This window comes from Heterocephalus glaber, unplaced genomic scaffold (assembly GCF_053883595.1).
Source record: "Heterocephalus glaber isolate CG9 unplaced genomic scaffold, H.glaber_assembly_v1.0 deba00000281, whole genome shotgun sequence".
Classification (NCBI taxonomy): domain Eukaryota; kingdom Metazoa; phylum Chordata; class Mammalia; order Rodentia; family Bathyergidae; genus Heterocephalus; species Heterocephalus glaber.
The window spans coordinates 13130228-13150000 of NW_028258139.1; the positions used below are offsets into that span (position 1 = coordinate 13130228).

The 19773-nt window shown below is 51.6% G+C and overlaps 2 protein-coding genes across 7 annotated transcripts in view; both read right to left on the reverse strand.

Moving 5' to 3' along the window:
- Window positions 1-453: 453 nt before the first annotated feature.
- Window positions 454-5763, reverse strand: Gli4 (GLI family zinc finger 4). 2 transcript variants are annotated; one of them, XM_021251197.2, is made up of 4 exons: window positions 5645-5763; window positions 4701-4861; window positions 2038-2133; window positions 454-1390 (listed from the first exon to the last, which is right to left on the reverse strand). In XM_021251197.2, the coding sequence occupies exons 2-4, from the start codon at window positions 4822-4824 to the stop codon at window positions 486-488; spliced, it is 1125 nt and encodes a 374-aa protein (XP_021106856.1). In that variant the 5' UTR covers window positions 4825-4861; window positions 5645-5763; the 3' UTR covers window positions 454-485. The 2 variants fall into 2 exon arrangements, with proteins under 2 accessions (XP_021106856.1, XP_087042782.1); XM_087186656.1 differs by lacking the exon at window positions 5645-5763 and adding an exon at window positions 5213-5401.
- A 2941-nt stretch (window positions 5764-8704) lies between these two features.
- Zfp41 (ZFP41 zinc finger protein) overlaps window positions 8705-19773 on the reverse strand; it is a 14668-nt gene continuing 3599 nt past the window's right edge. For 4 of the 5 annotated variants that reach the window (XM_021251210.2, XM_013069491.3, XM_013069495.3 and 1 more), the window contains 3 exons: window positions 18307-19773; window positions 15933-16059; window positions 8705-10713 (listed from right to left, as the gene is read on the reverse strand). The exon at window positions 18307-19773 is cut by the window's right edge. In XM_021251210.2, the coding sequence (XP_021106869.1) occupies window positions 19171-19767 (597 nt within the window). In that variant the 5' untranslated portion in view covers window positions 19768-19773 and the 3' untranslated portion in view covers window positions 8705-10713; window positions 15933-16059; window positions 18307-19170. Of the gene's footprint in view, window positions 10714-15150; window positions 15745-15932; window positions 16060-18306 lie in introns of those variants that run through there. The other variant, XM_021251213.2, reaches the window with a different exon arrangement.

The following is a 19773-nucleotide window of genomic DNA, read 5'->3' on the forward strand; positions in this document are numbered from 1 at the left end:
GGGGATCCTCCCACAGAAGCCTGCTGGCCTTGCTACTTGCTAAGCCAGGGGTGAGGGAGCAAACAGGTCTGAGGGCTGTGAGGGGAGAATGTGCTGCACTTAGGAGGTACTGGAAGCAGCTGTGTGAGGGAGCCCAATTGCCAGAGACTCCCATGGCCAGGGTGGACAGGAAGTCTTGTGGCTAGGCTGCAGATGTGGCCCAGAAGAATGTAGGCATCTCTAGACAAGCCAGCCTTGTCCTCAACCCCGCTCCAGGTGGTCCCCTTAGGATTTCCATCCCACAGCATCTCTGATCTGGACAGGCCCGACTACTCTGGGCTGCCAGCACTGCTCTGGCCTTAGACTCCTCCCTGGGGATTCTCCAGGTGCCTGCCACCCCAGGAGAATGAAAATCCACCTGCAGTAGCCTGCAGGGATGAGAAGCTGCCGCCTTGCTCAGTAGGAGCCGGCTCCTTTTCCATCCAGAGACTTTATTGGGGCCAAGGCTACTCGCGGTAGTGCACGCGCTGGTGCTGGATGAGCTGTGAACTCTGGCCGAAGGCTTTGCCGCACGCTCCGCAGGCAAAGGGCTTCTCGCCCGTGTGGGTCCGCAGGTGGCGGAAGAAGTGCGAGCGGCCGCGGAAGGCCTTGCCACAGTCAGCGCACTCATAAGGCTTCTCGCCAGTGTGGATGCGCTGGTGCTCTATGAGCACGGAGCTCCAGATGAAGGCTTTGCCGCATTGGCTGCAAGCGTAGGGCTTCTCGCCCGTGTGCAGCCGCTGGTGGCGCACCAGGTTGGAGCTCTGGCTGAAAGCCTGGCCGCACTCACCACACTTGTAGGGCTTCTCACCGTTATGGATGCGCAGGTGCTGTGTGAAGTGCGAGCTGTGGCTGAAGGCACGGCCGCACTGGCCACATTCGTAGGGCTTCTCGCCCGTGTGGATTCGGTGGTGCTGGATGAAGCCAGACCAGCCTCGGAAACGCTTGCCACACTCATGGCAGGCATAGGGCTTCTCACCTGTGTGAATGCGCTGGTGCTTCAGCAGCAGCGAGTTGTACTTGAAGCTCTTGCCGCAGGCCTCGCAGTGATGTGGCTTGGGACCCCGGGGGCTGGCCTGTTGGGGACTACGGCCCAAGCTGTCCCCCAGCTCTGTGGCCCGGGCAGGAGCACCCTCGGTTCCTGGGGCTCCCTGAGGCAGGAGCACCACACGGCAGGTGCCCCTCTGTGGAGGGCAAGGCAGGGCTCCCGGGGGCTCCAAGCCAAGATCCTGCCCAAAGCTACTCTCACACTTGGGCCTGTGGGGGCGGCTCCTCAGGAGACCCCTCAGCACTTGGCCATCCGGGTCTACCCTGTCTTCTGGACTGTGGAGGTGGTGAGATGATGGAACCTGCTCGGGCTCCAACTCAGAGTCTGAAAGGAGAAATGGCAGAGGCAGATGCCACCCAGCCCCCAGTTCTACTGTGGCACTCTAGGGACTGGGACTATGTGATAGCAGAGCAGGGCCACGCCTGACTGGGGAGGAGGAGAAGGGTGCCAGGCATTGACTTGGATGAATGGCTTGCTCCACAAGGTGGGGAGCAGCACCCCCACCACTCCCAGCAGCTGGCAGCCTGAGCCTGTGTGCTGGGTCCCACCGGGCACTGGAGACACAGTGGTTAAGGAGGCCTGTGGTGTGACCTTCTTAGCTGGGAGAAGGAATTTCCAGGGTTAGCAGAGAGAGCTAGCAAGGATCTGGAATTTCAAAGGCTCTCAAAAGTGGTCCTGCAGGCTGAGGGAGATGGGGGCCAGGGGCCCATGCCAGTTCCATGGATCTGGCCCTGGTGGCAATAGTACTGGAGCCCTACTCCCTTGCCTACCTGGAACCTCCTGGGGACAGATGTGCATTGCAACCAGGGACCTGAAGGGGCCTGAGTAGCACTGGGGAAGTCCAGCAATCCGCCAACCCCCACCCACCCCTGCAGGTGTCCAGAGCCTGGCTAAACAGTGCTGAGAAAAGCATTCAGTGCTGAGTCCAGGCAAGGGCTCCAGGAGGGCCTGGGTGAGCCCAGTTGACTTACCAGGCCATGCATCCCTGCCGATCTCCACTTCCTCTACATCCTGGAGGTCCAGGTCTGATGGCTGGGAGTGCACCTCGGGACTGGAATAGGGGGACCCTGGGGACAGGGGGCTGTGGCTCATGCCCCATTCTTCACAGTACCCCCTCCACGCCCCTCCTTTCTAGAAGACAGTCCTGCTCTCCCAGGGGCTTCTGGGCAAAGCCCTCAACACACAACATACCTCCTCACCTGCCTGGCACCTCCTCTTGCCCCAGAATAGCAGTTCAACTCTACTTGCTTCTCCTGTTCTGGCCTCCTTGGCCAGGACCACTGGTTTTTCTTGGTATAGGGGATTGAACTCTGGTCCTTGTGCTTGCAGGGCAGGCGGTGGCACCACTGAGCTAAATCCCTGGCCCCAGGACCACTTTTGGATTTTCCTCTCCAGCTCATGTCAAGAGCTGCCCCAGGAAATCCTCCTGAGGACCCAGCTTTGAGAGCTCATCCTCCCTCAGGTCTTATGCAAACAAAGACTGGGCAGCCTTAGGCAGGTGCTCTGTTGGCCTTTATCTTGGTGGACTCTGGCCTGGCCTCCTTAATACCTCAGCATCCCTCACACTGCCTATGGTCCTGTACCTACTCCAAGACTGGTCAATGGGCCCTGCTGTCCTCCTCTACCCCTCTGACAGGGTACAACACAGTCCCAGAGGAGCTGTGCCCGGCCCTCAGCACTCCATGCCTAACTATGGCTTCTGATCTGTGTATCTGCAGAGCCAGAGGGGTCCCAGAGGAAGAGGGACTATGTCCTGCTTGCCCCTGTACCCACCACCAGCATGGCCTCCCTGCTCCATGGTCCAGGCTTTGCTGTGGATACCAGTCTAATGGCCACAGGGACTGCTGAGCACCATTGGCTCATTCAGTTCCCTGTGCCTTTCACTCCCATTCCAGAGGACAGATGCTCCTCCTTCAAGGACACCAGGTGCCCAGCTGAAGAGGCTCCCGAAATGATTGTGTGTGTGTGTGTGTGTGTGTGTGTGTATGTGTGTGTGTGTGTATGTATGGAGGGTGGGCTCTGTGGACTGCTGGTACACACACAGGTACCCTGGGTAGGCCTCCCCAGAACCTCCTTCTGGCCATCTCAGACTTTGGCCTGGGAGCAGGGAGGCTGAGGCCTCAAGAAGTCCCTGCATTGGCCTCCAACTGGTGAGGGAATTCTGGGCAAGTTCCAAAAACGCTGGGGTCTTCTGTGTTAAGGAACCAGCCTGCAGAGGAGGCAAGCTTGGGGCTCTAAGAGTTGGCCCTGCCCTTCTTGACCAGGAATCAGCAGAGGCTGTCTACTTATTGGGTGGGGGGGCCCTCCAGGTCTTGGGTGCAATCTCCCTAACCAGCAACCACATCCCCCACCCCGGACTCTACCCTTGCCCCTTCATGTTCCTGTTGCCAGCAGGACAGGGTGACCTATCTCACCAGGCTGCTGTGAGGGTGACATAAGAGGGTACAGTGCAGCAGCAGAATTCTGACTGAGTTATGGTGGGGGAGCAAGCCCTGGGGGCACAGGCTGGGGCCCTGAAGAGGTCTAGAAGCTATTAGGGAGGAGAGATGGCAGTAGGAGCAGCCTCACATAGGGCTTAAGCACAGTGAAATTCAGGTGGTATCTGGGCTTCTTCTAGGCACCTCCCTCCCAAGCCCGGCCCACTGGGACACTAATGGGCTACTTTAAGAAGTCCCTTCCCAGCATTCTCCCAGGGATGGGCAGGGGTGGAGGTGTCTTGGGGCCAGGCAGCAGACAGGACAGGCTTGGGGCTTCCCTTTCTGATTTTGGTCTGACCTGCAATGAACCCAGTGATTCCCTAGCTCTGTGTGAGCTCTGTTCTTATCTGTGATGTCCATTTGAAAGGCTGTCACTGGGCTTGAAGGCCAAGGAAGTCAATACACAGAGCCTGGTACAGAGGGTGGCCACTCTCCTTAGTTCCAGCAGCTGCTACCTCAGGCATAGGAATACCAGGACCTGGCAAGGAAGACCCTGGCACAGAACAGGCCCAGCTCCTGGGCAAAGCACTCTCTAGAACAGCAGTGGAGGCTGCTAGGACATGTCCTATTGGGACCCTGTCCTTGATGTCAACAGCTCATGAAAACAGTGAGGTCTCCCACGTAACAAAGGGGCAAACTCTCAGGACTCCCTGGCTTCTGAGAGCCAGTGGCCCCAGGGGTACAACAGGGCTGGTATTCCCCGCAAGCCTTGATTCCATCAAGTGACCAATGAGGCCATACCATCAGGGTGGAACAAGGCCAGTGGCTCCATCTGGCAGGTTCCCTGGGGACCACACCCAAACTAGCCTGGTAGGAAGACTAGACATTTTTCCTGGCCTGGGAACATAGCTTCAGAGAGGAGGGCTCATTCCTGGTTATACATGGTATGAACAGTTCAGGGGGCGTCTTCTATTTTTTAGTATATGTGCTGCTGAAGCGAGCACAGGGGCTGTCTCCTAGAAAGCACACTTGCCACTCCACCCCCACCAAGCAGAGTTCTGGGCTAAGCATCCCTAGGGCTCTGCCCAGAGGCTCCAGCATCTAATGAGCTGCACAAGTGTCTGCTGGTACCTCTCAGGTGGGTTGGGGCTGTAGGTCAGATGGAGCTCCATGGGGTGCAGACAGGGCAAAGGGGGCACAGTGGGCCAGGAAAGTACCGTGTGGATGGCTATGGAGATGAAGCTGTGCTGCGTGATGCTGGGCTCCAGGTGTTCCGGGAGACGACAGACTGGTGGGGAATGGGACAGGTGGGTACTCCTCAATGTCCCCTAGGGCCGCCATCGTCCCAATACCTGCTGAAGGTGTATGCACCTGGGACCTGGGGAAAATGAAAACCAAGGCAGATGAGGGGTGGAGATGTGGTGGTGGTGGGGAGGAGACAACACTCCAGCTGCCAAGTAGCCCCAGGCCCCAGAAGGCTCTTCCTATCAAGGGTGCCAGGGGTGAGGGCAGGTGAACCCATGGGCAGGTGTGGGGCTTATGAAGGTACGGAAGATGATTCCAAGACCTGACATGTTTATTGACCCCAATCTAGTCAGCAAAGGATCCTGGATGTCCTTCCAACCCATGGCCTAACCCACAGGGAAAAGCATGCTGATTCTTTCAGAAAAATCTGTACCACATGTGGGGACTCCTGGGTCTGGGGGGAGGGTGAAAAGCTGCATTATACCTGCTAGAGAATAAAGTTCTGCAACCAGGGACGGACATTTACAGAGGGGAGAGCCTTCTTCCTCGGATCCTGCAGAGCCTACCGCTTCAGGCTGTAACCCCCAATTCCAGCCTGTTCACAGCACCGTGAGACTCATTTGGTCAAAGACACTTGTCATTAATTTGGTTTGCAAGAACAGCTTGAGTCCAGTGTGAGAAGCGGGTTTTCTTTCACACTGCGGTATAGGGAGAAAAGACAGGAGATAACGCGCACTCGGTGAGGTGGAGTCAGCACAGCTCCGAAGAGGTGGGAGAGGCAGCCCCGGGCCCCCGCAGAGCCAGGTCCAGCGACCACGGGCTGCGGGCGTGGCACTGGGTGTAAGCCCTCAACCCGAGCAACGAAGCAGGTGGCGGACCCCGGCCCAGCCGCCACAGACCCAGGATCCACACGCACCCGCCCGGCCGGCACTGCTCAGCCCTCTTTTCCGCGAGGCGCCGCCCGAGGCCCTATCTCGGGGTCCGCTCGCCAGCGCGCCTCCGGCCTTTCTCGGTCCCACTGCGGGGATGGCTGCGGTCCCGAGCGAGGTGCCCTGCAGAGACAACGCGGCGCCGGGTCGGCCAAGGCTTCGGCGAGGGGCTGCTTGCGGCCAGCAGGTGGGGCCGCACCGCAGGGGACCGCGCTGGCCGGGCGGAACCGGCACCCACTCACCTGCCGAGCGGGAGCGGCCGCCCGCCGCACGCCGGCGGAAGTGCCCCACCCTCTGGCCCGCCCAGACTCTTGCGCTTCCGGGACGCTCTGGGCGCCGGAGTACCGCGCCTCGGTGGCCTTCGCGGTCACCGCGTCCTACAGACTCCTGCGCACCACACAATTCGGATGGCAGCCCTTTTTTGGGGGAGCGGACTCGGCCCGGGCAGGGTCACTGCCCTCGGAGACCTCTCTGGTCGGAAGCAGGGGACTGAGCTGCTCCTGCATCCACCAGGGTCCATCGGGCTTTGGCGCACAGCAAACTTGAGACAACATAGGATCTTCACATGGATCGGGCTCGAGTGCGGGAGAGCGAGCTGTAGATTGTCCCTCTGCCCTCCTTGCTAAGTCACACGGAGGCCGGGGTATTGGTCAGGCTTTCCTCTGGAGGCTGCCCTTTCATGCCCCAGGAAGCCTGCCCGGGCTCCAGCTGGACACTCGGCTAGTTTTGGAGTCGGCAAATAGAAGTAAACACTGCAGAAGTGTCTGGGTTGGCCATGAGCCCAGGAGGGGCTCGGGCCAGGATCTGCAGGTTTGCTGTGTATCCATGAAGGGAGAGCCGTGCAAGCGGAAGCCGGTTTCAGCCCCTGCTCTGCTCTTAGGGCTGGGGCTGCCTCTGGAGTCAGTGGATGGTAAACCTGAGGGCTGTCTCCAGGAGTATGGGAAATCTCTGCAGACACTGACCAAATAGTTCTCAGGCATTAACGCAAAGGCTTCCTCAGCAGGGCAGCAGTGGGTTTCCTGAACCTTCTGGGAGTTCCCGAGGATTGGCGATGCTGAGCACACATACCTGACCTTGGCTTCCCAGGATGGAGGTTGTACTCGGGAGACCCTGTTCCTAATCTTTAGCATCACTGCTGAGTGAGGCACCTGGAGGGCTAGGCCTAGCTAAGCCAACTTTGCGGGTGAGACAGGTGGGTGGGAAGAAGCCAAATCGGAAGGTTTTGAAAGTTGAGTCAGAGCATAATACCATATTTTGTATTTAATGGAACTTGAAAACATTTTATGCAGGACTCAGGGTTTTTCTTGGATATTCAGTGACTACAAAGTTGTCTACACTAAACATTGGTGGCCCTGAAACCCATTCAGTTTAGGAACCTGTTGTTTGGAGTGTGTCTTTTGTTTTGAGACAGAGTCTATGTAGCCCAGGTGGCTTGAAATTGTGGTGATCCTCCTGCTTCAGCTTCCCAAGTGCTGGGATCACAATGTAAGAAATTCTAAAGTATACAAAGTATATGTCTGGAAAGGACTCATCTCTATTTCTATTTATCTTTTTGGTTCCGGGGATTGAATTTGGGACCTTGCATTTGCAAGGCAGGTAGTGGAACCACTGAGTCAAATCCCCGGCTCATCTGTAATCTATAAAGCGCTTTCTTGCCATGTGTGCTAGTACATGCCTGTAATCCCAGCACTTGGGAAGCTGAGGCAGGAGGAATACCAAGAGCTGAAGGTTCAAGGCCAGCCTGAACTACAGTGAGACTCTTGTCTCAAAAAACAAACTAAGCACCCTCCCCCGCCACTTCATTCCCTGGACTTATTCTCTCTAAATATGGAAGAGAAAAGGCTGGGTCCTTTTGTTTTTGCATGGCTGGGGATCTGAACCCTGGAACTGTACATGCTAGTCAAGTGCTCTGCCACTGAGCTGCACCCCCAGCCCTTTTGTTGCAATTAGAACATCTGTGCACACTCAGTTTATGCAACAGAATGCTGGACAGTGGCTGTCTCAAAGCCACCATGGAGAGCTTGGACTTTATTCCAGCTGCACAGGGAGCCATTGTAGTCTGAGCAGAGGGAGGGGTCTGAGGTGCTTTTATGGGGGCGGGGCTGGAGCTCAAACCTAGGGCCTTGAGCCTGCTAGCTAAGTGCTCTACCACCCAGCTATACCCCTAGCTCCAATTTTTTTTTTAAAAAACAGGGTCCTGTTGTTGCCTAGACTGGCCTTGGACTCATGAGCTGAAGTGACCCTCCTGCCTCAGCCTCCTGATGGATGTGCATTTGAAAATCAGTTTTAGGGCTGTAGGGAGTTAGGATTAGAAAAAAGACAAAATATGGGTTAGAGACCACAGAAATGTGCAGAAGAATCTCAGAAGGTTCTTCTGCTGTTCTATGTGAATCATATTTCAGTTGCTGACTTAATTTTCTGGGTCTAACTCGCCATCCTTCGCCTGTGTCAGTACTGACTTTGAGGCTGGTTTGTTTGCTGTCAGGACTGTGAGTTGTAGGGTGTTTGGCAGTGTCCCTGGTTCAACCCACTAGGTCTTCCCAGTCATGATAAGTTATCCCCACCCATTGCCAAGTGTCCTCTGGAGGACAGAACTGTGCCCTGTTAAGAACACAAAGGGTAGCCGGGCGTGGTGGTGCACACCCATAAACCCAGCACTCAGGAGGCTAAGGCAGGAGGATGGCTACAAGTTTGAGGCCAGCCTGAACTACATAGTGAGACCCTGTCTCACCAAAAGAAAAAAAAAGGTGAGTGAGTGAGCAAAGGCACAGAGAGGCCTGGATAAGATGGAGCACAGGGTTGGAGGCAGAGTCCAGGATGCCTCCCAGGCCTTCCTCAGGATCCTGACTGTAGGCATGAATCAACAGGTCAAACTTCAACTTAGTGTCCCTGGGGCCAGAAAAGTAGGGCGATGTTTTGTCACTTGGAAGGAGGTGTGTTTCGTTAGTGGAGCATCCAAGACACTGGAGACAGTGATACCCATATTTCTCTGCAGGAAGAAGCCAGCAGCCTCCTTGGAGGACTCGTGATTAATGGAACACAGGAAGCAGGTTAGAAATAGACATTTACTCTGAGAAAATATACATAAGCAGCAGGAAAAGGCAGTGTCTGCTAATGAGTACCGTGGTCGCCACAGGCAATGTGGGGACCTGCACGACAATCCACAGGATGTGGGAACCACATACAAAGTGGCACCAATGCCAAATAGAATGTCCCAGTGTTGACACTACTAAGGACTAGAGATATTGTGTGAAAGTAGAAGTTTAACAACTTTGGCGAGGTGGAAAGTTAAAGTTTTGGACAATGTAACCGGGAAACATCACACTAGGAAAGTATCTGCCACAACACAGACCACAACCATGTCTGTCAAAGGTTGTTCACGATGCACTAGTCATTGCGGTTCATAATAAGAGCAGGACACACATCCCATGAGAGGATGTAAGGACATGCCAAAGGTTCACCCGCACCACGAGCTAGAACCACAGGAAAGGGAAGAGGTGCAGAGATGGAAATACCTCATGTCAACGAGGCTGACATGAGGGATGGACAGGCAGCTGGGGTCAGAGGCACCAGGAACCCTCTGAAGGTCCCAGAGCTCCTTCTCTGGAGCCATCTGCAGTGCAACATTGCCAACCTGGGTGTCACTACAGCAAGGTTTGGTCAAGGTGAGGAAAATCTGTTTGTCCTCAGTGTACTGACCATGCATCTGGTGACTGAGGAGCAAGCAAGTAAAGAGCAAACAAGCTCTTGAGGCACCAGGTTCTAGAAGGCTCAGGCTGATGCTGAGAGCAGTATCCCAGCCTGCAGTTGACCAATGGCACAGGGGCCCAGCTCCTTGTCCACACCACCTCTGGAAGTCCACCCTATCTTCCTTTGAGTGTCCCCAGAAGCCACGAATCATGTGTACCTTGGGCCAGGAGACTCCTCCCTCCTCCAGGTCTGCCTTCCTCTGCAACATGTCTTGGTGTCTCAGCCCACTCTCACAGAACAGGAACAATTATATCTTGGTGCCCAAATTGGGAGGGACTGGCAAGGTCACTAGAAATGAACCTCAGGTGCACCCTGGGACCATAGCCTGCCAGGAAACGAGTGGACTCAGCCTGGGCCAAGTCTACGTCACTAGTCAGCCCTGTCCCTCCCTGTGCAGAAGAGGAGACAGAGGGCAGACAAGGGCCCTGCCACTAGGTTTGTGGAGCTGGGTTTGTGTCCCTGAGATGTTGGTCCCATGGGGCACAGTGCCCCTCTCCAACATGCTCACCTCCTGCTTCTCCCAAGAGATGGTTTCTGCCTTCCTGCCCAACTGGGATGAGGCTTCAGGGACAACAGATGCAAGTGAGGGTCACAGAGCACTTGTTCAAGGGACACTCAAAGTCTGGTCTCTGGCAGAGGCTCTCTGCAAGTGACGCCCAGTTGCAGCCCTGCTGGGCCATGCTCTTCCTGCAGGATGAGGCCTCAGGGGACAGTGCCTGCTAGACATGCGGCTCAGGACATGCTGCCCAGGTGAGAGGCCCTGGCTGCCTTGGACACCTCATACTCCCAGGAAGTTTCTAGCTTTGGTTAAACATTTTCCTGCAACAAGAACTCTGATGCTCAGTTGAGGGGGTCTCAGGTTTCCCCTAGGACACATCTCAGATGTCCAGCAGGTTGTGAACACTGAGTGGGTTTCTTAATTGCCTCTCCAGAGTGGCCTTATTGATGTCAGAAGCCAGTGCTGGGGGCCATCCAGTGGCACCAGCTGATAGTGAGCAAAGACTGCTGGTCACTCAGGAAAAGTTGGTTTGGGAACCAGAGGAAGGGCCCTGGAGTTGCCCACAGTGTCTGAAAGGCCTCCTCGCACTCACCCTGTCCTGCCACCAAGCTGACCCCACGGTGACAGCCATTCAGGGTGCAGGTCCCCAGCAGCCTCTCTGCTGCATCCTCTCAAGAACTGCATATGGACACTGGTCCTCTCCGTTCCTTGAATGCGGGATTGTGGGGGTCTTTCCTATTGCTTTCGAGGTTCCTTTGTACACATGTCTCACCAGAGCTTCTTGCTGGGGTGATCCACGCTAGCAGTCTGGAAAGAAAGAGAAGCTGAGTCAATGGGCAGAGGTGCTGTTTCTTTGTTGAGAAAAAGCAAACTATGAAGCAAGCAAATGGCCTCAGCCAAGTGGAAGCTGGTTCCACCAGTGACCTCGGCCATGGGTGCCCTGAGGAAGAGGGAGGTGGGAGTGTGGACCCAGTCAGCACTCAAAGGAAACAAGTGTTACTTCTAAAACTTGAGGACAGGAGCTGCATTCAACATACAGAACCTTGTAGAAGACCACGACAGCAGAGCTGACAGCCATCCCCACCCAGCTGGGAGCTGCATCCCCTCCTGCTCTCACCCTGGCACAGGGTCTTTTGCTCCTCTCTAGCTTTGCCATGTATGAGCTCCAACAGCATGCCATTCAATCTGCTTGGTTTGAACTTTACAGTGCTTAAAATCCTGCTGCATGTCTTCTCTGCTCAGTGTCCATCTGCTGGCACATGCTGTGGCTGCTTCCTTTTCTCTGCTGAGTCACTTTCCCTTTACACTCAGACCGTGACTGACCACTGCACCTCGATGGACACTTCAGTTCCTTTGTGTTTCCTGACCCAGCAGCACACTATGGATGTTACTGTGCACATCTTTTTGGTGCATGTATCAAAGTTCCTCCAGGGTGAACCAATAAATGAAGCTTGTGGGTTAACAGGGAATCAGATCTTTGTCTTGGACAGCACTGGACTGTTTTAGCAGTGTGGACTGTTTTACCAGGGTAGAGTTCCTCAGCTCAGGTTCTCTCTAGCACAGAAGAATCAGACTTGTACATTTCATCATGCTCTCACAAAAAACTCTGATCTTGTTATTTTAACTTGTATTCTTGTTTGGTTTTTTTTTTTTTTTGGTACTGGGGATCGAACTCGGGTCCTTGCGCTTGCGCAGCAGGCGGCGAAACCACTGAGCTAAATCCCCAGCCCTTAACTTGTATTCTTAATTACTAATTCATTCATATTCTGCTCTGTGAAATCTTTGTCTATTTGGTGTCTTAAAAAAAAAAAGGATTTCTATTGGTGTGCAGTAGTGCATGCCTGTAATCCCAGCTACATGGGTGGCTAAGGCAGGAGGACGGCAAAATAGAGGCCAGCGTGGACAAATTATTGAGACCTTGTCTCAAAGTAAAAAGGTGCTGGATTCCAGTACTCTGGGGGGCTGAGGCAGGAGGACTGCAAGTTTGAGTCCAGCTTGGGCAACTCTGTAACTTAGCAAGACTCTATCTCAAAAAATAAAAAACTATGAGGATGTAGTTCAGTGTGGATATAGAGCCCTGGGTTCAATCCTCAGTAGCACAAAGGGCAGTGGATGGCTGGGGATGTAGCTCAATAGTAGAGCACTGGGGTCAATCCCCAGTATTGCACAAAACAAAACAAAACAGAAAAACAACAGCAGCAACAACAAACTCACTGGATTCCTCTAGGCTCTTCCTATTGGGAATACCAGTCACTCTCTGCTATGGTGCTGAGGACAAGTAACCTAGCATGAAGACCAGCAGATCCCAGCTGGTCCCAGTACAGCAGATGCTTCCTTCTTGCTCACCTCACAGAGGGGCCTTGGGGTCTCCACAGGTGACTTTGGCTCTCAGCTCCTTCTTTGGCATGTGGTGCTGCCATCTCCAAGTCCTCCTCTTTCAGAAAGGGAGGGGAGTGGATGACTACAGAAACTTTCAGGAGGTTGGCTATCTACAGATGTGGAGTCTGCAGCCATCATGTATGTCCAGAGGTTAAAAAAACCAATTTTATGACCCCAAAGCACATTTTCTGCTATAGCCAGCTCTTGGAGCACAGTGTCATTTCCCTGGTAGCCACCTATTTTCTCATTCTTTTAGTGAGCAGAAGTTGTGATTTAAAATTTTTTTTCCAAGTCTCTGTTATAAGAGCAGTAACCTCATTCATGAAGGCTTTTAAAAAATTAATACGGCACATGTTTGCACTACATAATAATTACATTCATATGGGAGGTTGGTAATGTACATAACATATCTTAATCCTTTTTTACATCCCCTTCCTTTCTCTAGAAGTTGTGAATTTTAGTATGATGAAAATCATCAACTTTTCGCCTAGCATGGTGGATCATGCCCACTTGGGAGGCTGAGGCAGGAGGATTGCTGAGAGTTTGAGGGCAGCCTGAACTACATAGCGAGACCCTGTCTCCAAAAAAAAACCTGGGCCAGGGATTTAGCTCAGTGGTTCCACCACCTGCCTCACAAGCACAAGGTCCCAAGTTCGATCCCCCGTACCAAAAAAAAAAAATTCAACTTTTTCCTTTGTACTTTTAAATATTATTTACTAATTCATTCATTCATTCATGCAATACTAGGGACTGAACCCAGGGCCTTGTTCATGCTAGGCAAGTGCTCTATGGACAAACTATATCCCCAGCCCCTTGAGATACACTCCTGCTAAGTTATACGGGCAGGCTTTGAACTTGGAATCTTCCTGCCTTGGCCACTCAAGTGGCTGGGATTACAGGTGTTTGCCACTACCCTAGCTTTTCTCTCCACACATTTGCCTCCTCTCAGGTTCTCACATAAGTGGACTCACACCACACTTGTCTTCTGTCTGGCTTACTTTACTAAGAATCATGTTTTCATGGTCTACCCATGAACCAAAACTTCCCCTTTCTATAGCCCAGTGGCATACTCTTGTATATACTCTGCATTTTGTGCATGCATTTGTCTGCTCTACCATCTCTGTGAACAATGCTGCTCTCAGCATCCATGCACCAGTCTCCATTTGAGTCTCTGCTTCTGATTCTCTTAGATATAAGTCTCAACTGATTTTTGAACATTCATCTCTGTGACAACCGTGCTAACCCCCTAATAATTTCAGTAGTTAAGGATTTTCAGATTCCTAGACAATATCATCTACTAATCATGATGATTAGGGTTTCCCACTCTAAGCAAATATAACTCAGTCCTGGCTCAGTGCACTCGCTAGAGCCTCCAAGACAATGCTGATTTTGGCTAATGTTTTCTGCAGCTACTGAGACAATAAGGTATTCCTTTCTCCCCATAGTGTATTAATGTGGTAAGTTATACCAACCTGGAGCCAAACTTCCTAAATAACCCTGATTTGGTTAGCTGTATTGTCTTTGTTATGTTCTGCCGAATATGGTTTGCTGGTGTTTTGATTAGGACTTTTGCATCTATGTGCATGAGTCACACTGAACTGTAATTTAGACCTCAAAGTCATACTCGCTCCCTCAAATAAGGGGTGTTTCTGTTCTTCTCTTTTTGGTACACATGATCATGTATGACTGGAGCTGCTGTTTCTTGAAAAGACTTGTAAACTGTCTGGACTTGGTGTTTTTTCAGAAAGACACACATCTTTTTTTTTTTTTTGGTACCGGGGATTGAACTCTGGTCCTTTCACTTGCAAGGCAGGTGGCAGAATCACTGAGCTAAATCTCCAGTCCTGTTTTTTCAGAAAGAATAAACTATCCATTGCATCTCTGTAAGTCACTAGGCTCTTTATGCTATTCCTCAAGTTATTTTCCCTCCCTTTTCATTCCTGTTGTGTTTCCTCTTTTCCTCCATTATTTGGTCAGAGGATATTCATTTTAGTAATTCTTTCAAACTCTTTTTAGATTTTTTTTTTTGGCATCAGAGATCAAACTCGAGACCTTGCACTTGTGAGGCAAGCAGAGGAACCACTGAGCTAAATCCCCAGCCCTTTTTTTAGATTTTTTATTCTCAATGGCTCCTATTCCCATTGGCTATACTGAGTCCTCCTTTCCAGTCTGGGCTTATTTTGTTCTCTTCATGCCTCTCGGAGTCAGGCATTCAGGTTGCTGGCTTGCAGCTCTTCTTCTGCAGTGGCTCAGCACACAGACCATCAGTTTCCCTTGGCCTCTGCTGACCCAACCCAGCAGTCCTGGTGAGTGGCAGCACTACTGAGTTGAGCTCCCTAGAACTTTCATTATACTCTGTCTTCAATTCAGATCATTCCAGTTTTCTTTTACCTCAAAAGTGAGTTTCATTTAAACAACAAAACCCAAATCCTGTCAACCTAAAAGATGATTTTTTTTTTTCTGGTACCAGGGGATTGAACTCAGGACCTTCTGCTTTCAAGGCAAGCATGCCACCACTGAGCTAAGTCCCCGGCCCCATTTGATCTTGATGCTACTGCTGTGACGTCATGATGGTGACCTTGGAAGAAATGGAAAACAAGCCACTTGGCACCAAAAGGGCAACAGCAGGAGATGGCAGGCTGATTCTAGTTTGGTTGTGCAGTTTTTTGTTTGTTTGTTTGAGAAAGGGTCTCATAGTGAAGGCTGGCCTTGAGCTCACTATGTAGCCCAGGCTGGCCTCACACTTACGGTGTCCCTCTTGACTAAGCCATCCAAGTGCTGGGATTATAGGCATGCACCTCCACACCTGGCTAGTTGTGCAGTTTTTCTCAGAACTATGAACTATACATAAACAACACACACACACACACACAAACAATTTTTAATTTCCTCATACATTAAAAAAAAAAATCTTTTTGCTGTTTTCCATGCTTGTTCAGTTGAATTCAGCTCCTGTCTTTTCCCAGAAGCATCTAGGGTCAATGGCTCGCAGCCTACGTTCCATACATGTGAACAAGTATTTGATCTCATTAGGATGTGGCTCAGTGGCAGAGCTCTTGCCTCACATGCACGAGGCCTTGGGTTCATCCCCAGTATAGCCCAAAAACAAAACAAAACCAAAGAAAAAAAAAAAAGAAAAAGAAAAAAATGTGAACACGAGGCGTGCGGGCATTTGTTTTTTTGTTTTGTTTTCTTTTGCTTTTTTGTTTTTTTGAGCCAGAATCTTGCTATATTGTTGCAGTTGGCCTTGAACTCACTATGTAGTCCAGGCCAGCCTTGAACCTGTGGTGATCCTCCTGCCTCAGCCTCCTGAGTGCTGGGATTACAGGTGTATACCACCATGCTGGCATTTGTTAAACCATCAGTACTGTACTGACAACTTCACACATCAAGTTCCTGAATTCTCAGTGGCTTTGCAGGATCGAACACTGTCAGCATCCCATTTCACACCTGAGGAAACTGAGGCACAAGGCAGCTTAGTGATGCACCCAAGGTCCCACAGGTACAAAGGCAGAGGCCAAGGAGGTGACTTCTAGCTCGAGGGCATATGCTCTCCACCATCCACTTCTTCCCCAGAAATTAAGGACATTAGGTTAAAACACATATCTTCTCTCCCAGTGAATGGGCAAAAGTAAGAACCCACCTACCAGCTGCTGGAGGGCCGTGGCACCGCCCGCTGTCTATGCACTGCTGCAGGTGTCTGTGTGGCCCAACACAGGGCAGATATTTGGCAATATGGTATTCCATGTCTGGGGCTTGTCCAATCGGTCCTAACTGTTGAAAAGACATTTATTGTGATATTATTTATAACAATATACACCAGAAACATCCAAGGTGTCCAGGTTTGGGAATGGTTAAACTGGCTCTAACTTTTTTAATCAATGGATTATTTTGCACTCATTAAAAGGGATGTTTCCCACTGGTAACAGGAATTATTACTATAATAATTCAATTAAAAAAAAAGACAAATTCAGACACCCTTAGGGCATGTGTGAGTGCTCTGGGCTGTCACTGTGTCCACACCATTATTCTCCCATCACATCAAACAGCGGAGGATATGCTCTGAGCAGCTCTTTGCCACCAGTGGCTCCAGTTCACTTCCTGCATATAGGGCTCCTGGCTTCCTACACCAGCTTTTCTGGACAACATTTAGTTTTAGAGGACTTTAAGACTTGTAGAAAGCTTGCGAAGCTCTCTGCAGCCTGAACTCTCACACACCCTTCGTATGGACAGGGGTTGGCAAGCTATGGCTGCTGCCTAGTTCTGTAAAGTTTAGTTGGCTCATAGCCATGCTCTTACGTCCTGTGCCGTCTGAAACTGCTGTTTCACCACATGGTGGAGCTAAGTTGCTCTGACAGACTGCACAGCTGCAAAGCCAGCAACATTTTCTATCTGGCCCTTTACAGAAAACATTTGCCAACTCCTGATCTAAGTCTATGAGGGGCTGACCCTTGGCCAATCTGCTGTGTGGCTCATTCAGGGTATGCATATTGTTGTCATAGTTTTTGTTCAACATTTGAAAGTAAATGGCACCTAAAAGCATTATGTGCCAGCCCCTGAAAATCTTAGCATGTATCATGAATAACCAGGACCTGGGCTAGGAGGCTAGGGCCCCTAAGGCACCAATGCCACCCTGCCACCTAAGGATAGTTAGGCTCCAGGTTTCAGCTGTGCCAGCAATGTGGGCAACTCTTCCAAACCAGGCCCACAAATAGCATGAGTGTGTGTGCCTGTCTCCAACACAGGCTGACATCTGCCTTTGCATGATTTTGCCTCTTTAAATCTCCATTTCTTTTTTTTTCTGGTATGGGTGATCGAACTTAGGACTTTGTGCTTGCCAGGCAGGCGCAGCACCACTGAGCTACATCCTTAGACCCGATCTCCATTTCTGAGACTCTAAGGTTTTCTCTCTTGGGTACAGCAGTCTGAGGTGATCCAGCCTGGGTAGGATAGGACAGGGCCCAACAACACCGAACAAGGAGATCCTAGGGTGGGAAGTATTCTACTCAGAATGTTCTTCCCTGTGGAAGAAGGTGGTTACGTGAAGTCCTCCTGCCAATGGAGGTGGTGCCATTAAAGTCCCCCTACAGGTGCAGGTGGTGCCACCAAGGTCTCTCTGGAGTAGTTAGCTGAATGCAGCCCAGGGAAACCTGGCCTGAGAATATCCCAGGAATTTGAGGTGCTATCCTATGGCGTAAGACCTGGCTGAGGCCAGGTGATGGGCTGGGCTCCAGGGTGTTCTCCTTAAGAGAGTTAAGTAGGCCAGAGGCTAAACTCCTGCAGTGCACTTTCATTTAGTCTGGGGACTTACATGAATTTTATTTTCCTATTCTAGGCTCTGTGTGTATACAGCACAGGGAGACTGGTGCTTATGACTTATCTGGAAAATGGGCTTAAGGGAGCAGGGATCCAAGCAGCCTCTTCACAAGATAGCCACTGGCAATGTTCCAGGCCCCTATCAGCCACAAGGGGCTTCTTGGGCCACTGGCCAATGTGTGGTCAGGGAGGAGAGGTGCACTTTGTAAGCAGAGCTGCAAGCATACGGATTAGAGTGCTCCTGAAGTGAGAAGGAGGCTTGCCTTGGGCCATTCCTCAAGGATGGCAGCCTCACAACTGTGACACCATGATGAGAGATGGTTGGGGCTGCCCATACAGGGGTATTTAATATTACAGCTTTTAGAAAGATGCCAATGGTAATGGTAAAGACTGGATCCCGGTTTCTCAGTTTATGACTACTTGATGAACAAGCCCATTTCTGGCCAGGGACCCTTTTTTTAGGACAGAGTTCCCAAAGACTAAGGCCATTATTAATTTTTTGTGTCCAAACAGTTGAAAACAGGTGCCAAGACTCTCCAAATAAAAACCCTCCTGGTCAGCAACCTCACTTTGCTACTCTCTTGCAAACCAGTGCCCCAAAGCAGAGTCCCATCCAATCACTCTTGGGACACTGAGGGCAGGCATAGCCATGTGAACTTGCTTTGGGGTAGGATAGACATGGGGAGACAGGGAAACAGCACTAACCTGGGTGGAGGGCCACCATGGGGCAGGGCCACTGCTATGTCTGATGATCAAGTGAATCAAAGCTGCCAATGGTGGGACTGATGGCACTCTGAGCCCCACTTCCTGTCTGGGGAAGGAATCTCCCATGGTGGCAGTGTTCAAGGGCATACAGAGCTTGTCTGATGAGATGATCCAGGTGAGTCAGGCTGCTCATTTGAGTTGACAGCTAGGGCAGGAGGGCACACAATGTGGCCCAGTTCTGGGGACAAGGCCTGAGTTCGGGAATGGTGATCCAGCCCAAGGATAGAAGCCAGAGAACAAATCACAGGACAATCACTGAAGCCAGCGGTGTAGGGATGAGTGAGAACTGGTGCCACCCAGAGTTCCCTGAGCTGGCCACAGAGCACTGCTATCCAGCTTGAGGTCCCTAGCTCTTTCTCAGCTGCATAAGGCTGGGCTCAGAGACCCAGGGGGCTGACTGTTCATAGGCTAGAGTCTCTAGATGTGCTGGCAGAAGGGCTTATGCAGAAGCAGGAGGCACTGGGCCCTCACCAGCAGTGGGTGCTGCTCCTGCTGGGTGTTGTTCTGTTCCAGGGCATGTGCCATGTGTATCTGGTGCTGAGCCCCGAGTGGCATGGAATATCTCAGAAAATGAGCGGAGCTACAAATCTGGGGAGCTTCTGTGTTACCACCGTGTCTTGGTACAGAGACTTCCTGGGCTGGCTTAGTTGCTCACATGCCTGACAGGTGGATTTTTCTGGTGATGACAGAGCCAGGCAGCGAGAGGCACACCCGGTACATTGTACATGACCCTCGGGGCTTCCAGGAATGAGAGAAGCCACAATGAATCAGCACAAACTCAGAGAGCCACAGGCCACTGCCTGCTCAGTGCTTCTTCCTTGGGTGGCGCTTCCGGTGGCGGATGAGACAGGAGCTATAGGCGAAGGCTTTTCCACACTCCTCACACTCATAGGGCTTCTCGCCTGTGTGTGTTTTCTGGTGTTTCAGGAGGTTGGAGCCGCAGTTAAAGGCCTTCCCACACTCCCCACATTTAAAGGGCTTCTCACCAGTGTGAATTCTCTGGTGTTTAGTGACATCAGAGCTGTGCCGAAAGGTCTTCCCACACTCATCACACTTAAAGGGCTTCTCTCCTGTGTGAACTCTCTGATGGCGAATGTGATCTGTCTTATGCTTAAATATCCGTCCGCATTCACTGCACTCATAGGGTTTCTTCTTCTGAAAGGGAACAAACACAGGCACCCCCTCAAAGTCATCTTTAAACGAGGCATCAAAGGCATCAAAGAGATGTGCTTCATCCTCAGGGCTCAGAGTTGGCTCTCTGTGGTGTTTTCTGGCCCCTGCCCGTCTCTTGTTGGGCCTTTTCCCGCTTGATGCTTTCTCTTCTTTGAGAGTGGCCTCTTGTACAACCGCTTCCTCCTTTGGGGCCTGGGTTATCTTTTTCCTGCCTTCAGACTTTTCCATCACTGA

Bases quoted from the DNA above. Each gene is read 5' to 3' on its own strand.
- Gli4 (XM_087186656.1), bottom strand. From the start codon at position 5,250: ATGTCCGTCCCTGGTTGCAGAACTTTATTCTCTAGCAG. The intron at 2,134-4,700 runs GTACTTTCCTGG...CCCTGTCCCCAG, and splicing joins TCTCCATAGCCATCCACACG to GGTCCCCCTATTCCAGTCCC. The intron at 1,391-2,037 runs GTAAGTCAACTG...TTCTCCTTTCAG, and splicing joins CGGCAGGGATGCATGGCCTG to ACTCTGAGTTGGAGCCCGAG.